At 39.7% G+C, this 22,099-nt stretch overlaps 3 protein-coding genes and 2 non-coding genes across 7 annotated transcripts; 2 read left to right on the top strand and 3 right to left on the bottom strand.

The window, feature by feature from the left end:
- Positions 1-2,040: 2,040 nt before the first annotated feature.
- On the top strand, positions 2,041-12,258 carry LOC131429805 (zinc transporter ZIP13 homolog). Of its 3 annotated transcripts, none has more exons than XM_058594183.1 (5): positions 2,041-2,166; positions 2,390-2,455; positions 4,045-4,423; positions 10,745-11,275; positions 11,344-12,258. In XM_058594183.1, the coding sequence occupies exons 3-5, from the start codon at positions 4,216-4,218 to the stop codon at positions 11,676-11,678; spliced, it is 1,074 nt and encodes a 357-aa protein (XP_058450166.1). In that variant the 5' UTR covers positions 2,041-2,166; positions 2,390-2,455; positions 4,045-4,215; the 3' UTR covers positions 11,679-12,258. The 3 variants fall into 3 exon arrangements, with proteins under 3 accessions (XP_058450166.1, XP_058450184.1, XP_058450177.1); XM_058594194.1 differs by having other exon boundaries at positions 2,166-2,300; XM_058594201.1 differs by lacking the exon at positions 2,390-2,455.
- Positions 12,259-12,525: 267 nt separating this feature from the next.
- LOC131429789 (uncharacterized) lies at positions 12,526-20,422 on the top strand. The gene is made up of 3 exons (XM_058594158.1): positions 12,526-13,214; positions 19,064-19,415; positions 19,511-20,422. The coding sequence occupies exons 1-3, from the start codon at positions 12,904-12,906 to the stop codon at positions 20,309-20,311; spliced, it is 1,464 nt and encodes a 487-aa protein (XP_058450141.1). The 5' UTR covers positions 12,526-12,903; the 3' UTR covers positions 20,312-20,422.
- Positions 13,665-13,769, bottom strand: Trnay-gua (transfer RNA tyrosine (anticodon GUA)). Its single transcript has 2 exons — positions 13,733-13,769; positions 13,665-13,700 (listed from the first exon to the last, which is right to left on the bottom strand). It is a non-coding gene; the product is annotated as a tRNA-Tyr (tRNA).
- Positions 18,874-18,946, bottom strand: Trnak-uuu (transfer RNA lysine (anticodon UUU)). Its single transcript has one exon. It is a non-coding gene; the product is annotated as a tRNA-Lys (tRNA).
- On the bottom strand, positions 20,356-22,081 carry LOC131429797 (TGF-beta-activated kinase 1 and MAP3K7-binding protein 1-like). Its single transcript, XM_058594170.1, has 4 exons — positions 21,902-22,081; positions 21,764-21,832; positions 20,614-21,705; positions 20,356-20,554 (listed from the first exon to the last, which is right to left on the bottom strand). Exons 1-4 carry the CDS (start codon positions 22,015-22,017, stop codon positions 20,425-20,427), a joined length of 1,407 nt encoding a protein of 468 aa, XP_058450153.1. The 5' UTR covers positions 22,018-22,081; the 3' UTR covers positions 20,356-20,424.
- Positions 22,082-22,099: the final 18 nt, after the last annotated feature.

Below are 22,099 nucleotides of genomic sequence, written 5' to 3'. Positions count from 1 at the left end.
GGTTACTAAATTTTTCTTACTTCGCCAGACACTTTAACCAGCCCTCTGCTATGACGTCATGTAACTGTGGTCAGCATCCTGCAAAGACTAAAACAATGATGAAGAATGGCTAACAAAAATTTGGATATTACTAACTTATTGTTTGTACAGTACCCTTAACCACACTTCCCCACCAATTATCGATCAGAATATTGTCACTACGATAAATAAAATTAAGGCTTTACTCGATTTGAAATGCTCGATTGTTTGTTTACCATACTCTGAGCGCTCTGATTGCCCACCAAATGCCCCAGATGTTGGCTACGATAGCACTTCCTGAAACGCCTTATCCTTTCTACCGGGCTGACTCTAACAAACCAGATCTTTTGCCTGATTTTACATAGGTGGTGAGACCTTTTTTTACTCACGGATAATGAAGCCCGGTCAAAACTTCCTTGCACATAGTTCGACACAGATAAATCCAGATACATTTTTGAGTCAGAGATAGATTTTTGAAAAAAATAACATGGCAACTCTGATTGTGCTGATATAATTAGCGGCCCTTACAAGAGTCATTAAAAATGGCATTATTAAAAAATAATATCATTTTAATGAACGTGTAATGGTGCAGTAATGACGAGATTTCTATAGCGGCCCTTACACGAGCATTATTTTTGTCATTTTTAATGATGACTAAGTAATGATGTATTTCAAATTTGATAGAAATCTCGTCATTAGTGCACCATTACACGTTCATTCAAATGATATTATTTTTCAGTAATGACATTTTGAATGACTCGTGTAAGGGCCGCTTATCAAATTTGAAATACATCATTACTTAGTCATCATTGAAAATGACAAAAATAATGCTCGTGTAAGGGCTGCTATTCGATAGAACTGAATTGTCAATACGATCTTTTCTTCTTTTGCGATTTGGCAGAATTTTGCGTTGATTTTTCTTTGAATTCGAATCGATTTTTCTTTGAATTCGAATTTGAACCTGATTGTATAAAATCGACCGTCCCACAAAAGGGCCCAACTGGAAATGAGAGCCTCTCTTTGTTTACTTTCTCTTTTGATTATTACGGAGCCATTATTGCAAATTCTCTAAAGTTTCCAATATAAATCATAAGATTGTAGTTTTACCTTGAAAGTTTTGCGAAAAGTAAAGCGCCAAATATAAAATCAGTTCGGTAAATCGCGAAAAAAAAAGTAAACAAAGAGAAACTGTCATTTGCAGTTAGGCCCTTTTGTCGTGTCTCAGTGGAAATGACGAAGAATGGCTAACTAAACATGTGTTATTACAAACTAAATATTCATTGAGTACTTTCCCACCAGTTATCGCTTGGAATATCCTCATTACGATAAGGGTAAGCGGTCCCTATGAGCTTCCGTCATACCATTCGCAGAACTGATTCAGACCGATGGAAACAAAAAAAATTAAACAAAAGATTGAAAAAATTGCTTTTGTTAAATGAAATGTGAAAATACCAGCCTTAGGGCATATTCAGTAGTGTTCTAGTTCTAGATGTATAATTTATGTCAGTTACAAAATTTAAATCTGAATTTTATGACAAGAAAACCTGGCAGCCCCAGCAGTGTTTTACTCGTGTTTCAAATATACAAAAAATAGAACGGCATCGTAGACCAATTTTAAATTTGATAGAAGAACTGGTCGAATAAATAAAACTAGAACGGCTTGCTGGGGATACGCTTGTTCCATTTTCTGCTCTATTATAGATCTTCCATATAGAACTGAATTTGCTCTTACCAATGGCAATGGTGAGTGACCAATTATGGTTTAAAACCGGGGTGAAATAATATACCATTAATAATAATAACTACGATAAAGAAGTTATTTTGAGCGATCCGATTACCCACTACGATTGTACTTGATAGAGCGCCTAATTCTTGGCATCGAGTTGAGTTAATTGTCCGTTGTCACAAAAAAGTGAAAAACTTGCAATCCTTTCCCTACTTGTCATATAATGAGTATTCTTGATTTGCCATGTACGGGAATACAACAAAACGAAAGAAACGATAAAACGATCAAATGAATGACTGTCGCAATGATGTCAAAACAAATTTCATTTTGATAGTTGCTCGCAGTTTCAGAGTACCGAGAACTCCATTTTTATCGGTTCAGTTTCAAGAGAAGCACTAACAGAGTTGCGTCGATTAGCTCAGGTTAGTTTCGTGAATATGTAAATTCGATTAATAGATGGAATTAACCAGGATAAGTTACAAAGAAGTTTAACCAAACCGCTGATGGATGGTGAAATCGCGTTACTGATTTGTTTTTCAATGACGATCATGAAACAGTAGGCTACTTACATTTGCATGGCATTACGATACAGCTGCTCGAAAAATTCTTTGTTTTGATTTGGTGCCGTTTTCTTTTTTTTGATAGAAATTTTTCTATTTCATTCGACCAACACGGAAGGGGAAAGGAAATCAACAAATTTTTGTGTAATATGTGAGTACTCGATTTGCATGAGTTTTTTTTTATGTTTTAATAAGTGAAAACGAAAGACCTTGCCATAGATTATTGAACTGGGTATCGATGGAAACAAGAAAATGATTATTGCGTCACAGTTTCTTTTTCTGTCGACACCGTAAGGAGTCTTTTTTTTATCAAATTCCAAGAACTGAGCTGTGTTTTGATCATGTAGTTCGATTCGCCGTTTTCCGGTCACTTCCCTCCGCCGTACCCGGTCGTACACATTCAAGGTCTTGTCTGTCTATAGATAGTGTTGTGAGCTATCTCTACCACAAACTGGTTTTTCGAATGGAGACTAGTAAAATAAGTCGCATTATAGGTTGATTCTTCTTTAAGGAGGAAATTGCTGGATGAGAAGGAGTGCGACACGAAAGTAGGGCAACAATTTCGGTTTCAATTATAAACGGTTATTATAACCGTTTGATTTCAAATGAAATGGAACAAAATAGTATGTCTATACAAGCACAAAATCAGCACTTGTGAAAAGAATGTTCAGACTAGTACGAATTCTAGACATATCAGCACACAGCCGGTGCGGATACATTCTATTATATTCTCATTGAAAGTGCGCAAAGGGAATTGGCAGAGCCTCAACGCAACAGAATTGTCCATTGTAAATCGTTTTGTTCTGAATAACAAGCACTTTCCTACAATATCCGCTAATCGTACTCAAGCAACTGATAATGCAGGATATCCACATTAAAAAGTGCGATTAGGATCGAACTCGATACAAACCTTCTACAAGGTCATTGACCTGAATTGATTGCTATGCTATTGAAATTAAAAATTTTTTTTTCAAATAGTCAAATTGTGACTCATGGGGGGGTCACGTTATTCGAGAACGTGTTGTCGCTGGTACTGCCAGTACCAAACCATTTTTGCACGCGCCACTAGTGCGCGATTAACCATGTAACGTCATACCCGATGGTTATGGAAACTTGTGTCGAGTGCAAAACCATCGCTAACCACTTTTTTTCTCACTACGTTGTAATCAACTATCAGTGTTGGACGGAGTAAATAACCTAACGTTTTCTGCCATTTCATTCTCCAGTGGTTCCGAACAAAGGAAGCCACTTACTCACGACCATGTGGTTTTCTCTTTTTTTTCACAGTCACAGTATGCGTGAAATGGTTTTTCAATCGAGCTATACAGCAAACGTGTTGTTATCAGTTTAGCTGTTGTCGCCTACTTAGTTGTTTGTTTGGTGTTGAAGCACAAGTTCTGCTACTATGAAAATAATGGTATAATGAGTAAGATGACATTTATGACTATAGTCTATAGACGACCGAACTCAACTTGTAGCCGAGTTACTTGTCTTATCATATTGTCCATCGAACGTTAATTTTACACGTTAGTTTTTCTGATAAACAAATCGTTAAGGTGCACTACACGCTCACAACGCACTCAAACACACATACTGTCTAAGGTGGATAGTAGTAGCAAGATGCTCAGCTGTGAACAGTATGTTTAGTCTTGCTTTGCTATTCGTCGGCGCAGGTTGTGGCGTTCTACTGTTTAGTACACTTCGTTAATGTTGCACTTGTTTACTTTGTTTTCTTTTCAGAACGTGCAATTGTTTTACAGCGATATGTTTTTCTGAATAACAGTGTACATAACTTATCCTACTTGAGAGCGTAATCAAGTGTTATTAGACTGACTGAAAACACAATTGTGCAAACCTCGGTGACATAAGTGAGGCGCTGAAAATAAAACAAGCCACTAGTTGCGGTGAATCATGAACATCTCGACCGGTTTGTTGGACGAAACGTTCGTCTATCTGTACCGGGAGATGATGGATAACTACGTGCCGGTGTATTTCAAACAGATGGAATACACCCCATGGATCTTCTCGTTGCTCGGGTCGGCCCTGATCGGGTTGAGCGGGATCTTACCACTGGCGCTGATTCCGGCAGGGGATAAAGCGACGGCTGATTTTAAGGATCGTAAGTATGTTTTGGTCATTGTTATTATAGATAAAAGAATTTTTCGACCAAGAAGACTATATTTTCGTAACATTTTACCTTTCGTTTTTGAGTATCGTCAGAGCAAAGCTGTTCAAATTGATAGCATGAGTTGAACTTGACAGTTCAACTTGAGCCTCTAAGCAGTTGCTGAAAATCACTTCACTAGCGCTATGATTTTGACGTGTGTGGTGTTTGTATTCATGGTTGAAGAATTTAGGAAGATTGCTTTAAAGCAAATGGTATCGTATCCGTCACAAGAAATTATATTGAAGATTGAAATTGATTGCCAAAAACGCTCTGAGGAATTGAAATCGTTCTGAAGAAATCATCCGAATATTTGAAAACTCCGAAAATCACACAGAAAGTTAAGAAAACCCATTTTTCTAAAACTTTGGGATGTTTTCCGGCTAGAAATAGTTATCGACGAAGATGAGTACTATCGGACATCAGACAATTGAGTTTATAATCACGCAACTATCGAAATGTTCAGTTTGAGTTGGAATGATATTAATTTTGAATACTATTTCCTTAGCATCTATTATTATTCAATCAGTAGAAAACATGATGCTATCAGTATGCAATCTTCCAAGAACATTATCACAACGCAGTGTAACGCAAATATTCGAAATTTAATCTAAAAAAAGCGGGTGAGTAATATCAGAGACATAAACGGATTGACGTGAATACGAATAACAATGACTCGCTGAAACTCAAACTGTTCCCTAATAAAGCACTATATCAACAGGTTCAAATTGAGCTAAATAAAACATAAATAATAATAATAAGTTCAATATCAAATATGATAACACACAACGAAATTAAATTCCACTATATATTACGCAACCATACACATTCTCTATGTATCTCACAACACTTTAAACATGTAAACGTCACAATACAGACACGAATTTCGAAATGTTTTTGGACAAACAAAGAGAACACTAGATATTCGGTTCAAGGAACAAATGGTGGAAATAGCGAAAGCATCTATGCAATTGGAAAAAAGATTACCGCAGTATTTCAAGTCAAAAGAGTGGCAGAACATACTTTTTTCCGAAAACCATGAATTCACTACCAATGACATAGAAATTTTGAGACTAATTTCTAATCTATGGAAGTTAGATACAGCCGAAAGTTCAGAAAATTTCAAAAATAATTCCGCTTCTTTACTGAATCGGAATAAAGGATAAAGTCTTCCTGGCCAGAACAGGAAGAAAAGAAACAGCACTGCAACATTCCTTCAATAAACTTAAAATCGACTTAAATTTCTCTGCTGGTGTCATTATCGGCGGTCACCAGTGAGCCCAAATACACGAACTCGTCAACCACCTCGATATCGTCACTGTCTACCAATATTCGTAGTGGGAGGCATAGTGTTTCTTCTCTAGAGCCTCTTCCTATCATGTATTTTGTTTTCGACGCATTTATGGCCAGTCCGATACGCCTAGCTTCAGCTTTCAGTCCGATGTAGGTTTCCATCATCTTCTCAAAGTTACGTGTCACAATATCAATATCGTCAGCGAAGCCAAAAAGTTGTACGAACTTTCGGGAGATCGTGCCACTCGTGTCGATCCTCGCTCTTCGAATCACACCTTCCAAGGCAATATTGAACAAGATACAAGAAAGTCCATCACCTTGACGTAGTCCTCTCCGAGATTCGAAGGGACTCGAGTGCGTCCCAGATACTCGGACGTAGCACATCACTCTATCCATCGTTGCTTTGACCAATCGCGTCAGTTTATCCGGGAAACCGCATTCGTGCATTATCTGCCATAGCTGTTCTCGATCGATTGTGTCGTATGCCGCTTTGAAGTCAATGAATAGGTGATGCGTGGGTACGTTGTATTCACGACACTTCTGGAGTACTTGTCTTATCGCGAATATGTGATCCGTAGTGGTGCGGGCTCCAGTAAATCCCGCTTGGTACGGCCCTACCAATTCCTTAGCTATTGGTGATAGACGACGGCAAAGGATTTGGGAGAGAACCTTGTAGGCGGCGTTGAGCAATGTTATTGAACGGTAATTGCAACAATCTAGCTTATCGCCCTTTTTGTAGACGGGACATACCACTCCATCCATCCATCCATGCGGTAGAATCTCTTCCTCCCAAATCTTGGAAATCATCCAGTGCAGCGCTCTAGCCAGTGCCTCTCCTGCATGTTTGAGCAACTCGCCTGGTAACTGGTCATTGCCCGCGGCTTTGTTGTTCCTCAGCTTGCCGATCTCCTCACTTATCTCCGTCAGATCAGGTGCTGGGAATCTGTCGTCGGCTGAGCGTGCACCCAGATTGATTCCTGTGTCGTTTTCTGCATCCTGTGCTTCGCCATTCAGATTCTCTTCATAGTACTGCTTCCACCTGTCGATCACCTCACGTTCGTTCGTGAGAAGGTTACCATTGGTATCTCTGACATTTCGGCCTGTGGCGTGTAGCCTCTACGTGAGCGGTTCCCTTCATAATCGATTAGTTCAATAATAATATAATTCTGATAAAGGATTAAATTACTATCGATTATATATATTTTACTCGAGTAATTCGAAAAATCCGACATCCCCATTCTCGCACGCTATATTTCGAAACGACACCCACACTAGTATAAGAATTTGTTCCACATCAACACTTCCTTTTTCGCATTGCGTGTGAGCGTTGCCCGTCGTAATTGAATGTGTTAGTGATGGTGCAAACTTTTTTTTACTTCCATTTTGAAGAATCCGATGTTTTTGGTAAGAAATGAAGAAAATTCAAATAGTTCTTCATGATGATCTGTGGAACTGAAAAGTGCCTTGGATTGGCCTAAACAATAGGATCTGTATGTATCAAATTGCTATTGGTGATTTTCAATTGGATTCCAAACAAAATTAAAGAATCGATCTCAGACGGGATCAGGAGATACATTTGGAGCCCAATGAATTTTTGACAAATTAACTAAGCAGCGGTGTTTTGAAACACAGCCCTCCCATGACGACTAACGACTTCCACTGCTGCACAGTGGGAACGCAAATCGTTGTTAAGAAGCGAGAACACTTTTAACCATTTTGCTGGTCACTTCATTCCAAAAGTGTGCGATCTTCTGTGTTGCTCTCCCATATGTCTTTATTCGACAATCGTTGCACAGAAAATAATGGGGAAAAGTTGGATTTACAGCAGCATATATTTTGTTATATCGTTTCCGTTCCACTTTTACGCCAAGATTTTCGTCGATTAGATCATAATACTCATCTTCCAGCCGATCATCAAGTTCGTCCTCTTCGTCACTTTTCTTCCTCTTGGTTTTACCACCAGTAGCGTCAAAATCGCCACCACTATAATCTTCGTCGATGGGATTATCGTCTATAAGAAATTTATATTATAAAAATCCTTCTACCGATCATTGAGCTATGAGCTTTCAAAATTATGACTAAAAATTCCAACGCAGAAATGACGCAGTCACTTACAACATAAAAACCGTCCGCTCAGGTACGAGAAAGACAAACACGCGTCATGAGTTTTCCAGTGGCGTCTTGTGACGAAATATGTGGGTTGTGCACTGCTTGTATGGTATGAAATCAGTTGTAACAGTTCATTGTAAATGGAAACTAACGATTGAGGAAAGGATATTCGCTTGTGTTTTTCAATACAATGAAATAATGATACAATTTTTGATGGGAATTTTTTATTAAACTTATTTCGTATTATCGATACAATATAAGATTTCAGCGCTCTTGTACGTCGAGCAAATTTGTCAAAAACTTTATCAATAAAACCGCTTCGACGTTTCAAATGAGATATCAATTTAATTTCAACTGTCATAAGCATCAGCCACTGAAGTCTCTCCTAACGGTACGCATTCAAGTTCTCACAGAGCCAAACGTGACAGATAGGACAACAAATCTCAGAGCTGAGTTGAGTAATTCCTTCTTTTGAAACTGATCAGTAACTCATGTGCACGTAAAAGACACTAACACAGCGACAAGAGATGTATATGAGATGTGCGTTAATACACGCAATTTAGGTGCACAAGGCAAAAAGCTCAAGTTCAGAGCGCCACGCACTGGCTACGGCAATGCGATATGAAAAGATCGTTTGGTTGCTATTGACCAGCAAAGCGCTAGGGTGAATTGGTGCATATTATACTGTGAACAAAATCGCTCATTATTTTATATTCGATACTATCTAACCATCAATTAAATTGAGAAACTAAAAAATGATTGAATGCGGATAGGGATACAGCTAATTCCTTGAATTTAGCCGGTTGTGCAGTACACGAGGTGCACATGAGAACGAGATACCACTGGAGATTTCTTTTTTGATTTCCACATTTCAGACACATTTGATTTTGAATTTTGAATGGATTTATTTTGAGAGTTCAAATCGAAAAAGAATCATGGTTTTCACCTGGTATAACACTGTACCATCGATAGCAAGACTAGTGTGGTGTAGTGTGCGCTACGTGTTCTTAAAATTAGGTGAAACGGAATCGCTACCAAAAATAAATTATCAAATGCAAAAAAGCGTCTGTTCGAAAATCGGCCGTAATGGGCTCGAAGAGATGGCAAAGTTATCTTGAAACACGGAAACACACTATCCAACATCCGCTAAACTAGTGAAGGGCTGATTAAAAGACTTTAATGAGGAAATATTATCGCACCCTTCGAACTCTCAAGACCTCGCCCCGTCCGACTACCATCTTGTAGCAGTCCTGATAAATAGTAAAGAGGAACGTAAAAGAATTGAAAGTAATAAAGGGTGATTTTTTAAGAGCTTGAGAACTTTTTTAAACAATAAAACGCATAAAATTTGCAAAATCTCATCGGTTCTTTATTTTAAACGTTAGATTGGTACATGACATTTACTTTTTGAAGATAATTTCATTTAAATGTTGACCGCGGCTGCGTCTTAGGTGGTCCATTCGGAAAGTCCAATTTTGGGCAACTTTTTCGAGCATTTCGGCCGGAATAGCCCGAATTTCTTCGGAAATGTTGTCTTCCAAAGCTGGAATAGTTACTGGCTTATTTCTGTAGACTTTAGACTTGACGTAGCCCCACAAAAAATAGTCTAAAGGCGTCAAATCGCATGATCTTGGTGGCCAACTTACCGGTCCATTTCTTGAGATGAATTGTTCTCCGAAGTTTTCCCTCAAAATGGCCATAGAATCGCGAGCTGTGTGGCATGTAGCGCCATCTTGTTGAAACCACATGTCAACCAAGTTCAGTTCTTCCATTTTTGGCAACAAAAAGTTTGTTAGCATCGAACGATAGCGATCGCCATTCACTGTAACGTTGCGTCCAACAGCATCTTTGAAAAAATACGGTCCAATGATTCCACCAGCGTACAAACCACACCAAACAGTGCATTTTTCGGGATGCATGGGCAGTTCTTGAACGGCTTCTGGTTGCTCTTCACTCCAAATGCGGCAATTTTGCTTATTTACGTAGCCATTCAACCAGAAATGAGCCTCATCGCTGAACAAAATTTGTCGATAAAAAAGCGGATTTTCTGCCAACTTTTCTAGGGCCCATTCACTGAAAATTCGACGTTGTGGCAGATGAAATTATCTTCAAAAAGTAAATGTCATGTACCAATCTAGCGTTTAAAATAAAGAACCGATGAGATTTTGCAAATTTTATGCGTTTTATTGTTTAAAAAAGTTCTCAAGCTCTTAAAAAATCACCCTTTATTAAAAATGTAATTTACAAAAATGGTGTTCTTTGTGGTGCTGCACTTGGTGATTGTATTCGAGATAACCAAGCAGGAAAACGAAGAGCGTCAAACGGACAAACACAACAAAGCGGAACTAGTAGGCGATAACTGAATCAGATAATTTCTAAATCAGAAGATTATAATACTATAATCATCTCGTTGATGTTTGTTTGCCCTGACATTGTCCTCATAAGCCTTGAGTCGTAAGATCTCAAGTACCAAAGAAGTGACCAGATTCTATTATTGATCCAGCAATCCTGTATCTGATGTTGTTGCCTAGTCTGGTTAAACAGCCAATAAAGTTCGGAAGGTGATAATTTTATTGAGCGTCGGACATTTTCCTTTCCACTAGACACGGCTCCGCACAAGCGTTTCATGCCACTAATTGAGTATATTCGGTTTAGAATGTTGGCAGTCAACGAATTCGTTACTACACTATCAGTTTTCGTTATCGATTCGATCGTTATCGGGCCGTACGTGAGCACAGCGGCATGCAATAAAACACAATTGTCTCATCCAATCGCTATAATAGATACCATCTTGTCTCCATCGTAACGGCCGGTCATCGTCATCCAGTCAGTAGCAGAACTGTAATTTTAATTGATCTTTCCCTTTTCTTACAGCCGCCGAATCCAAATCGCTCAAGGTGCTGTTAAGTTTCGCGGTCGGTGGATTGCTGGGCGATGTGTTTCTTCATCTGCTACCGGAGGCGTGGAGTAACGATGTGACCAGTCAGTCCCAGTCGGCTCATGATCATCCCTCGATGCGCAGTGGTCTTTGGGTGCTTGGTGGTGTTCTGATTTTCACCATCGTGGAGAAAATATTCTCCGGTTACACGAATGCCGACGAGAACAATCCGCAGCCGCGGTGCGTTGAGATTGCAACGTGTTTGCTGCGAAAGAGTGGGGGTAAACTGCCGGAAGGATTCGTTGGAAGCTGCGGTCAAACTACGGGGGCTTGCGACATCGAGGATGTTCCGAATGGATGCTTTCTTGCGGGGAAGTCTGAGGAGAAAAAGGAATCCACCAAAAAAGTGGCTGGTTATCTGAATCTGCTGGCGAATTCGATTGATAACTTCACCCACGGATTGGCCGTTGCCGGTTCGTTTTTGATATCCTTCCGACATGGAGTTTTGGCTACCTTTGCCATACTGGGCAAGTTTTAAACGAAGTTTTTTCTGTCAAATTGTCCACGAATTATCACGGACTTTTTTTCTTTGCAGTGCACGAAATCCCTCACGAAGTAGGTGACTTTGCTATCCTACTGCGATCGGGATTCAGCCGATGGGATGCGGCCAAAGCACAACTGCTAACTGCCGGAGCCGGTTTGATGGGTGCGCTGGTAGCGATCGGTGGAAGTGGTGCAACGACTGCCATGGAAGCTCGTACTTCCTGGATTATGCCATTTACGGCCGGAGGTTTCCTGCACATCGCACTGGTGACGGTGCTACCGGATTTACTCAGTGAAAATGAACCTCGCGAATCGATCAAACAGTTTGCTGCGCTTCTGTTGGGCATCGGTCTGATGGGAATCATGACGGTATACATGGAGCACTAGGTCCTAGGTGCGTGTGCGTGTGTCTGCTGCAAATGTACGAACGGATGACAAGCACTTCCGACTCCTTCCGACCCACCTCCTACTAATCCTCTCACTCTCTAGTCCCGAAGACTCCGGATCGTCCATCCTCTGTAGTGTCATCTGTGTTTGCCATACTCTTCTATGTGTAAGGAAATAAATACTGAAATCAAATTGCTAGTTCGTAGTTAATACATGATATGTAACCAATTTAATAACCGTTTATAAGTAAAGTTCGTTAATTAGTGTTAAGAAAGGTAGAATTCGTCACGACAGAGACAAAACTCTCTCGGTTTTGTTTGTGATAGTGTTGTCAATCAAGCGCAAGAAAGGTAAAATGTCCTTTCGACAGTAGACAGTATATAGACGAACAACAGACGGTCGACGTTAGTCGTTTTCTCCAGACATTACATTTGTAAATATATAACGGAGATGTGGCACTGATCTATTCGTTGGTCTGTGCTTAAAAAAAACGAAATTGTCAAAAATGTGAGACAAGAAGAAACGCTGTGATTTTCTGTATGATACCCCATTGTAATAAAACGAGATTCGAAGCAAGCAAGTCTGGGAGTTGAAAAAAACACCGAATTTTCTTCGAAACCCCTATGCTTGAGGTCTGACAAATCTGTGAAATTTTTGTGGGTAGGTTTTCAATTGCTATGGAAAATAGAAATGCATTGGAAATTGTCATTTAAACATAAATCATTTCAAACAGTAAAAGTAATGAACTCTCCACAAATTACATCTTGTTTTGTTTCATTTCCCAAGCAAATCACGTTACACTGGTCCGTGCGTCCGTTCGTCCGTCCAACCCGCATGTGGTTTCGTCACGATTAATCACTGCCTGGCAGTCGCCAGTTCTCTTTCCGGTGCCGTTTTTCTCTCGAACGGTTTTTTTTGTGTTGTTTATGTTTTGGATGTGCCATCTCTTTCCATCCTACGGTTGATACTTATCTCGCTTCACACGCGTGACGGGGTTCCGCACTACCCCACAACGTTTCGGTGCCGTCGCGTAGTTCGTCGAAATGCAGCATCATTACACTGGCAGAGTTCAGTTTGTACTGAAATCTCGTGTCGGCTGGGTCAGTTCATTCAGCAAGTGCCGCGAGAAGTAGGCATAGATTGGGTGCGTAACCACAGATTCGCGGTCGATGTGCGCACCCCGTGCGTAAATTGCGTATGAGCGGAGATAAACAAAGGTCGCAACATGGCGCTACGATTGCCGTACTACCTGTCATGGACAAGAATTTTGATAGTGACTGCCCTGCTGCTGACTTTGGAACCTATTCTTCGGATCCGGTGTATGTCCGTCGACCAGGACGCTACCTGCAGCCATTTGGATCGGAACCTTTACCAAGATCCGGAAACGGCCGGTCCGATGATTGAGGAGGACTTTCGCGGTCACATCACGGTCCTATACAGTGTGGCTCCGTCGAAGCCTTTCCTAACGCGCCGCATCTACAAAGAACGGGACCCAATATTTTTCAACAAAATCCTGTTCGACGAACAGATCGAGCTGTAAGTTTTTCCGTTCCGCTCCATTGACTAATGGTTTTATTCATCCGAATCAATCAATGTTCGCGGGGATCTGTAATCAATGACAATCAAAAGTGCTACACAGTTGCATCGAAACTGTGTACCTGCGCGAGTGAGTGTGTATTGGTAACTGTCACAAAGCGCCAAGGCATTTAAAATTGTAGCAAAACCGCAACTGTCGATGACCGTCTGCTTGATTGCGGGTGTGGCGGCGACGGCGGAAACAGAGTTTGTTATTCTACTCTCTCTTTCTGTTTAATCAAGCAGTTGATTCGATCCCGCTGCTCGCTCCCATAGGTGTAAAAAAGAGCAAAAAGACAACACAACAGGTGGTGTGTTTGCATAATTTTTTGCCCGTACGTTTTGTCTGCTAACGGGAGTTTTTTTTTGTTTCATAAGTAATTACGCGAGTGAAAATTAAAAAAAAATAAATCCTTCGAGCCGGATTTGAACCAGCGACCTATGGATCACTGCTAACTCCGGAGAGTAATTATTATCATCTACAGTCCACCGCTCTACCAACTGAGCTATCGAAGGTTGCTGAGGAAGGGAGGTTAACAGCGATACTGCTTCTACCGTACCGCACACATGACCTCGAGTTGAAACAGAAAGCAGAGCTCGTATTTTTGTCCTACCTGTACAATTTGTCTGCAGTGGTGCTAGTTTTGCGATGATTGTGATTTATATTAACTAATATTCGCAAAACAATATAAGGCGATTACCAGTCAATTGAGTTGGTATAAAAACATTAGAATGATAGTAAAAATAGTTTTCCATCGTTTCGTCCAGTTTGGCTGTTTCAAATCAAAACAACATTTATTTTTTGAAATACTGTTTACAATTTTGAAATATCATGTCATTATTTAAAAAATTCATAACCAATTTTTTCATCTACCTAAATTGTTGTGAATAAATGATGAAAATTATGTTCCTAAGATTGTAAACAGAACCTCAACTTAAAATAATTGAGAAACACCGATTTCAAATTTAAATATGAATTCTATAGTCCCACGACAAAAGGGCCTAACTGCAAATAAGAGCCACTCTTAATTTTATCTTTTGATTATTACAAAGCCATTACTGAAACTTCCAATTTAAATAATTTATTTATTTATAAGTTTTTTATTTATACCCGGTTTTAACCTAATTTTGGTCTTTTCGCCGGGTTTGTATCAGTTGGGGGGTAGGGGATTTTAAGGGGTGGAGGGGGGGTATTGTGAGGGGTGGAGGTTGGGGGAGGGGGTGAGTTTACATCGAGTAGTAATTTACATTTCATAGAGTAGAGAGGGGAAAGAGAGAGGGAGAAGTGTGATTACAGTTTATTGACTCAAGAACTATTGAAGGAGAGAAGGAGAGAGAGAAAAAGAAGAAGAAAGAAAGAAAGAGAGAGAGAGAGAGAGAGAGAGAGAGAGAGAGAGAGAGAGAGAGAGAGAAATATGTGTAAGGAGAGAAGCTTAAAACTAGAGGTTTTTAGTAGATTTTCGGTAAGCTGTCAGGGGTATTACAGTTTTAGGTCGTGGTAAACATCTTTCTTGCTGTTCTTTGAGGCTCCACTCCAGGCTTCGGGGGGTTCGGGTATGGGTTGACATCATTCAGGGCCGCGGAGAACATCCCTGGGGAACTCGTCCCCAGCGGTTGGCCGCTAGCGGGTGTTGGCAGAATCCGTCCATGTGTTGTCGTTCACGGGGCCGCGGTGAACATCCCCGGGGGTACGCCCCGGCGGATGGCCGCTTCTGGGTTGGTCGTGGATGTAAGAGATCCGGTATTCCTCGCTGCAATTTAAATAAAAAATCCGGCGAATCGGAAGAAAAAAAAATATGAAAGAAAAAGTAAACAAAGAAAAACTTTCTCCTGCAGTTGGGCTCTGTTGTCGTGGGACCATAGAATTATTGAAGGTAAGTAGAACAAATTTAAAGCAAGTAGCGCAAATAGACCACGAATTTCCTGGACTAAGTTAAAACAAATTGGTACCGAAACTGATAATATTAATGGTCGGAATGAAGAATAAAACTAGTAACATAGAGAAAAGTTTAATTCTAGTGACCTTTTGCTTTGAGTGTCTGAATTGAAATTGATAAACAATTGCATGCCAACGATCGCGTCCTTATTCCAAGGGATGCCTCGCTCACAGAAACATTTCTGAACGATCACAATTCAGTAAAATATCACCAGCATTGTTAACATATTAAAAAATTGTTTTCTAACAATCCTAAACCATTTGAAAAACTTGCTGGATTCCAAATTTAAAATAAGTTAAAATATGGTCAAAATCTAACACGAACTGTTGTTGATGTTGACACCCGAGTTCTTGTTAAAGAGCAGTTTCAATATAACTACTAGTGCCACTTAGGTATTCAACTCAGGTTACCTCTACTTGAGTAACACATTTCAACACTTACCGAAACTTTGTGTCTTTCGTGATGTCTAAAATGAAAACACGTACAGAAACATTGATCGCCTACAGGTTGTGGTCATCTAGGAGTTTTGGTTATGTTCAAATATAGCTTCGAGGAAATCACTCAGATAGAGAAATTTGCATACCTTCGTATAAATCTTTATGAAATGACAGCAAAAATTGTAATTATTTTGTTACTTTAATCGATCCATATTGTATGCAATCGAAGTTGTATCGCAAAGATTCAAAGTCGAGCTTCGAACACTTCCGGAGATACAATTGTTCGAATTCACAAGCGCTCAGTCATGCCTCTGAAGCACCTCAACATTGCAGCACGATTTCTTGAAACCACGTTTTGAAAGTTTGTTTATATGTTAAAAATATCTATAGCCAATTGACACAAATCTATACTAATGTAGTAACCGTTTTTTCGTTGGGATAATTTCTGACACGAATTTGGGCTAATTTTTAACACAAATTCATTCAAATTGTTTCGAATGGCTCAGGAAAGCTTGGCTCAACGATTTCGTCGCATATTCGACAACATTCTTGAAACCGAAAGTATCAGCAATAAAACATTTGAACTCGATCATTGGTTACTTTCTGAAAAAAGTGCGGATAAAATAAAACGGTTTCGTCACTTATGCCAATATATCTGCGGAATCAGCAGTAACAGCCATTGATCTTCGAAACTGATTCACAACCCAATAGTAGCTTTCGAATTAGCCTAAGTTTGTTAAAATCGGTTCAGTCATCTTCGGAAAAAATTGCGTCGAGAGAATTTTTTTAAAGTGAGTCGAATCGTGCATAACACTAAGTTCTCCAGTAATTCCATTTCCTTTATATAAAGAAAGGTAAAATTTGTTTTTATAATTACATATTGTAAAATTAAAAAAAATATAAGTGTAAGGTCTAGCATTTGGTACACGATTACTTCAAGAGAAGTTCTAGAATTTTAGTATTTGACTCTGAATAGAGGACACCGATAAAGTCAAACACGTTTTCAAGGTATTCGAATTATAAGACAGATTAATCTAGTTTTTAGATCAGAACTCAATAACAATAATTCAATGAGAGTTTTGTGAATTCAATAACAGACAATGATACCAAAATACCTTTTATTTAAATAGATATTCGTGAATGTTGGTGTAATCCTCTCTGAGAAACCAATGAAAGCTCAACTCCGGTGTGTTTCGACCACTACTTACGGTGTTCTCAGAACTGGAAATCATTTATTTTATTTACTCAGAAATGAAATTTTTATCATTCATTATTCTGTCATCCCGAACCGGATGTCCGATCTGGATGAAATTTATTGGCAATTGATGATACTCTAAGAATGGGTTTAACCAGGAATAAATTAAGTTTTATTCAGAATTCGGAAATCGGAAGTTCGATCCCGATAAAATTTATTTTGGATATGGAAATTTTATCCCGATGAAAGATTGTCGATACAAATTTCATTTCATTTTTCATTTGTGAAAATCGGTTCTGTCATCGCTGAGAAAATTGGTTGTTTGTTATGAGCGAACTCATCCATATTGCCAGCGGCAGTCGGTAAAAAAAACTTTAAATTCAAGAACCGGATAATATAAACATTTTTTTTTTTCATAAGAATCAGCTTAGGTTATCCGGTTTTTGCATTCAATGTTTGTTGTCTGGTTCATGCAAAAACGAATGCTTTTAAACGATTTTTGCATTGTGAAATTTGTATCCGGCTCTTGCACTTAATGTTTTAGCTGGTTCTTATATTCAAAGATACTTAAGCGGGTTTTTCGAACTAAGCTGCACTTATTCACATGAGCATTTTTGCATTCAGCAGTTCAATTACTGTTATATCAGCATGAGACAGAGTCAAAACTACAAATACAAGTATAAATTGAATATAATTTTTATGATATTGAGTTGGAAAAAATATTGAATCATTTCAACACGACTAGTTGATTGTTTCAAAACAAAATTCCAAGTTGAAGAACGTCATGCCTAGCAAAAAAAATATAATTATTGAAACAACCAGGCCAGATTCTTCTCTGTGTGGGCTTTAAGATACCAAAACTTTCGATCCGTTTCAGTTTTACTCTTAAAATATATATGAATTACATGTTGTGCATATAAAATACTAATACATGATTTATGATTGGCATTAGATCCCCTATTTAAACAGTTATCAAGGCCTTCCCGAATAGTAGTAAAACATTATCAAAACAGTGAACCTTAACGTTTCTTTTAAAATTTAAATTTATTTAAAATTTTAATTAATTTTGCATTTCGTCAATGAAAACAACGATATTTAGTGTTTTTTTTATATCTTGAACAGGGGAATTTATTGTTGAGAATTATTGTTCTAGTTGTATCTTTACAATTTGTAGTATATAATTTCGGTAATGTCTGGCGATTTTAAACACTCAGGATTTTTCTCCGTGTATTACTGTCAACTTTGTGATAAAAAAGTAATGTACAAACCGACCGTCCCACGACAAAAGGGCCTAACTGCAAATGAGAGCCTCTCTTTGTTTACTTTCTCTTTTGATTATTACGGAGCCATTGTTGCAAATTCTCTAAAGTTTTAAATATAAATCGAAAGATTGTAGTTTTACCTTGAAAGTTTTGCGAAGAGTAAAGCGTCAAATATAAAATCAGTTCGGTAAATCGTGAAAGAAAAAGTAAACAAAGAGAAACTATCATTTGCAGTTAGGCCCTTTTGTCGTGGGACGGTCGAAATGTTTTCGAATTCTCTTTTGAAAACGACTATAACTAGTGGGAAGTTCAACAAAAGTGTCCGATATGGTTGAATGTTGGACCAATGTAGGTTCGTGTCGATCGATTAGAATTAGAACAAATCTCGGTTGATTTTTCAATAGGGCGTATAAGCAAGTGACAGTTTCTCTTTAATCACTCTCTCTTTCGATTATTGTGATGTGATTAAAAAAAATTTCTTTGATATCACTATTCTGTTTGAAAGTCGAAAGTTTCGGGTATCATTTCATGCAAAGAGTTGAGTGATAAACGTGGGAACCGCTTGGTAATTAATAGAAGAAAAAGTAAACAAAGAGAAACTATCACTTGTTTATACGCACTTTTGAAAAATTAACTGAGAATTGTCTAGGAAAAAAATGCTCAGGAATATGAATATCAAAGCAATTTGTTTCTAAAATAAAAAGGCATTTCTTATTTTTTCCGTAAAACAGACGTACGTAGTAGGACTGAATTTTAACCATAGAAACCAAACAGTAAAAAAATTACGCCCGCCCGAATAGGGACTTGAACCCTAGACCGTTGGATTAAAAGTCCAACGCTCTACCGACTGAGCTATCCGGGCTGATATCGGTAATGAAGCCTAACATCGATCACATTGACAGTGATTTTCCTTCTCTTTCTATCCATCAGTCGAAAATAACCCTAATCGAATATTCTTATTTTTACCCATACACATTAGCTACCACACTCTGTTGGACCGCTTCGAAAGCAACGGTTTCCGGGACGTGCAGTTTATTGTGGCCGCTACCGAAAGTCTGCATCCGAATGAAACGGACTTTGGCGATTTTGACGATTTTCTGGACAACGCAACGAGCATTGCCGCTGGCCACAACATCTCGGTTTACCCGAATCCGCTGAATGAAAATGGTACCTTTGCCATGTTTGGCCTGAAAGAATTTCAGGTGTACGTGCTGGACCGGTGCTCGCGAATTGCCTACATCATCGAACCACCATGGAGCCTAATCCAGTACTCATATGTGAAGGCCGCCGTACTGTCTACGCTGTATGATCGACCATGCGGCGATTGTGACGTGGGTCTCCAATTATACTTTGCCTTGCTCTTGAAACCCGAACCATTATTTTGCTATTAACGGTTTTTTTTCTCTCTCTGATGTTGCATCTTAAGGTCGATAATTTTCTTAATTCATCGTTACCGGAGAAGAAGTTTGATGTAGTGCAGTTGCATTCAACGACGGATTCGTCAGCTGCTACAATGGAGGAGGCAACCGTTCCCACAAATTCGAACAGCACCCAGGAGGACGGTTCTCAAGACGATGACGATGACATACCGACTGAGGAAGATCCGGATCTGGAACGCATTACGGAAGAGATTGACGTACAGAGGCCAAGCATAATGGAAGCGAACATGACGACCATCGAAAACGATCCTTTCGCAAACCTCACCGTGTCCGGTCCGGAGTTGTCATTGCCGTTGAAAATCATTATTCCGGCAGTTCATATTCACTTCGAACAACCGAAGCCGAATAATTCGTACGACAAGTACGCCTACATTATTTTTCAAAGCGACAAACCCCTGGAGCATCAGCATGAAATTGAAGCCAAAGACAATGAGACAATCGAATCGCAATCATCGCTGCGGGAGATTTCGCTCGTGAACGTTACCGCCAACAGCACTACCCTACGGGTGGTCAACGTCGAGTGGCCTCTGGACCAGTTGCGTGAAATACTCAACACTTCGAGCATCTACTATGATGACAGTACCACGCAGGTTTACCGGAAGTTGGCTCGGTACGACGCTTCCGGTGTCGAGGAACTGGAAGAACTATCCGTCGCTAGCCAATTCGCTGCCTGGAAGCGACGGCAGGCGGAACGGACCGAACAGGCTAAAACCGAGAAGCGCCAGTTCATTCGGAAGCACTACGAACGGCTGATACAGTGGCTGAACTGGCAATTTGAAAAATCCTGATGGCTGATTACGGCCCGTGATAGTGAATAACTTCAAAACTTAAATACTCTCTCATAGTGAAGCAAAATATTTTTTACTTATTTTTTTGATAGAAAATACATTTTTCAAACGTTTTAGTCAAAATCTATGTTTGAGGGTAGTTTTCCAAGTTTACGAGCCTCTGCTACCCTTCGGTGGTAGTCCGAAAAATCCACGTACGGTTTGACTTTCTTTTCCGGTTCCGGAAAGTTATCGTTTTCACTTCTGTGGATGGAAATTAGATTTAGAAAAAGCAGAAATAAATTGTAAGAAATGCACATCACCTCTCGGAACTAGTAACCGATATATTGGTTCCCATTGCGGGATAGTCCATCTCAGTACCGTAACTACGATTCGTCGGAGTAGCATCGGAACTGCCCGTCGACGAAGCGGATGCCATGGACGCGAACGACCGAGTACTGTTCTTTCTACTATTGAACGCATTAGGCAGCGGATAATTAAAGTTCCGAATCAGCAATGTGATATCGTCCCGATTCCAAAACGGTGGTTTCTTGCCTTCCTCAATCTGCTGCATAAAACCGTCGTGATGCAGTTGAACGATGCGGTGAACCACCGATTGGGCGACTCCTGCCAGCGTCGATTGGGTCTGAAATTCTTCGGCAATCATCTGAATAAGGATTCGGTTTTCCTTGCTAGTGTCACCAGGATAAAGATCATGCAAAGCCCGACACAAACCACTGGACATCAGCACGAGGAATTTACAAGCCGGTGTCACTGGAATCGAACCAACTATTTCCGGTTGAAAAATTACAGGTTCCGATGTGGCGTCCGACAGAAAATCACAGTCCTTGTAACCCGTCTTTCCTAGATAGTTCCCAATGCATCTGGTACTGTATAAGGGGCAATTTTCGAAATTTTGTGCTTCTAGTCCCAGCCGGAAGAGACGCAGTACTTCCTCCTCGTTGCACAGGTTATGATCGACACTCAGCTGAGTGACGGTTAGTGTGTCAAACTCATTCGTTTTACACAGCAAGGCACGACAATTTCCAATGTTACCAATGTACAGCTTGGACTGGCAGATTAGGGCCAACGCTGCACTGCTCCCAACTGACAACTCCACATTGATCTTATCCAGCTTCTCCAAAATGTTTCCATATTTCTGTGAAATTTGATATTGACTCAGTCCATCGGCAGACAGTTGCAGTTGCAGATCCGTTTTGGTTGCCACATCGGCATCAATCGAATCGAAATAACCCTTCTCAACCGAATGGAAAGCCTGCCGGATAACGTCCTTTACGGCTTCATCGGTGGAACGACCATTCAGTTGACCCAACAGCAGATCTGCTGCCATTTTCTGTAGTGCAAAATCCGCGACCCGTACTCCGTTGTGACCGGAATAGATGGCGTACAACAATCTGGAAGAATTCCATGGCTTATTATTACAATATAAAGATTTGAATGGAACCTACTAACGTTTCATCTACAGTACACAAGCACTTTTTATCCCTCGATTTGTATGCTTCGATACGACTTCCATCTTCCCTGGAATTAGACCATGATTGAACAATCATAATTCAAGAAAATAGTACAGGAATTTCAAACTGTCCTAACCTGTAGGTTTGGTTCGTTGCTTCACCGACGGCAGTCAATGGACAAACCTTTAAATCATCGGTCCAGGGACGAGTTTGGTCACCGGTTGTTTCCACCGAATCAATGTCCGCTCTCATCGTTCTGATTCATAATCGAGCTATTTACCTACGTACGAAACGAGGACTCAAAACAGAAAGTAAAACCATCATGATTATGCGG

Source organism: Malaya genurostris, chromosome 1, assembly GCF_030247185.1.
Source record: "Malaya genurostris strain Urasoe2022 chromosome 1, Malgen_1.1, whole genome shotgun sequence".
Lineage (NCBI taxonomy): Eukaryota > Metazoa > Arthropoda > Insecta > Diptera > Culicidae > Malaya > Malaya genurostris.
This window is presented reverse-complemented; position numbering and strand designations above follow the sequence as displayed.

What these genes read in the sequence shown, in the direction of transcription:
- LOC131429805 (XM_058594201.1), top strand. Translation starts at nt 4,216, where the DNA reads ATGAACATCTCGACCGGTTTGTTGGACGAAACGTTCGTCTATCTGTAC. An exon ending in GACGGCTGATTTTAAGGATC is followed by an intron (nt 4,424 to 10,744) that starts GTAAGTATGTTT and finishes CTTTTCTTACAG; the next exon opens with CCGCCGAATCCAAATCGCTC. An exon ending in GGCTACCTTTGCCATACTGG is followed by an intron (nt 11,276 to 11,343) that starts GCAAGTTTTAAA and finishes TTTTCTTTGCAG; the next exon opens with TGCACGAAATCCCTCACGAA.
- LOC131429789 (XM_058594158.1), top strand. Translation starts at nt 12,904, where the DNA reads ATGGCGCTACGATTGCCGTACTACCTGTCATGGACAAGAATTTTGATA. An exon ending in TTCGACGAACAGATCGAGCT is followed by an intron (nt 13,215 to 19,063) that starts GTAAGTTTTTCC and finishes CATACACATTAG; the next exon opens with CTACCACACTCTGTTGGACC. An exon ending in GACCATGCGGCGATTGTGAC is followed by an intron (nt 19,416 to 19,510) that starts GTGGGTCTCCAA and finishes TTGCATCTTAAG; the next exon opens with GTCGATAATTTTCTTAATTC.
- LOC131429797 (XM_058594170.1), bottom strand. Translation starts at nt 22,017, where the DNA reads ATGAGAGCGGACATTGATTCGGTGGAAACAACCGGTGACCAAACTCGT. An exon ending in GCAACGAACCAAACCTACAG is followed by an intron (nt 21,833 to 21,901) that starts GTTAGGACAGTT and finishes GTCTAATTCCAG; the next exon opens with GGAAGATGGAAGTCGTATCG. An exon ending in TTGTGTACTGTAGATGAAAC is followed by an intron (nt 21,706 to 21,763) that starts GTTAGTAGGTTC and finishes GAATTCTTCCAG; the next exon opens with ATTGTTGTACGCCATCTATT.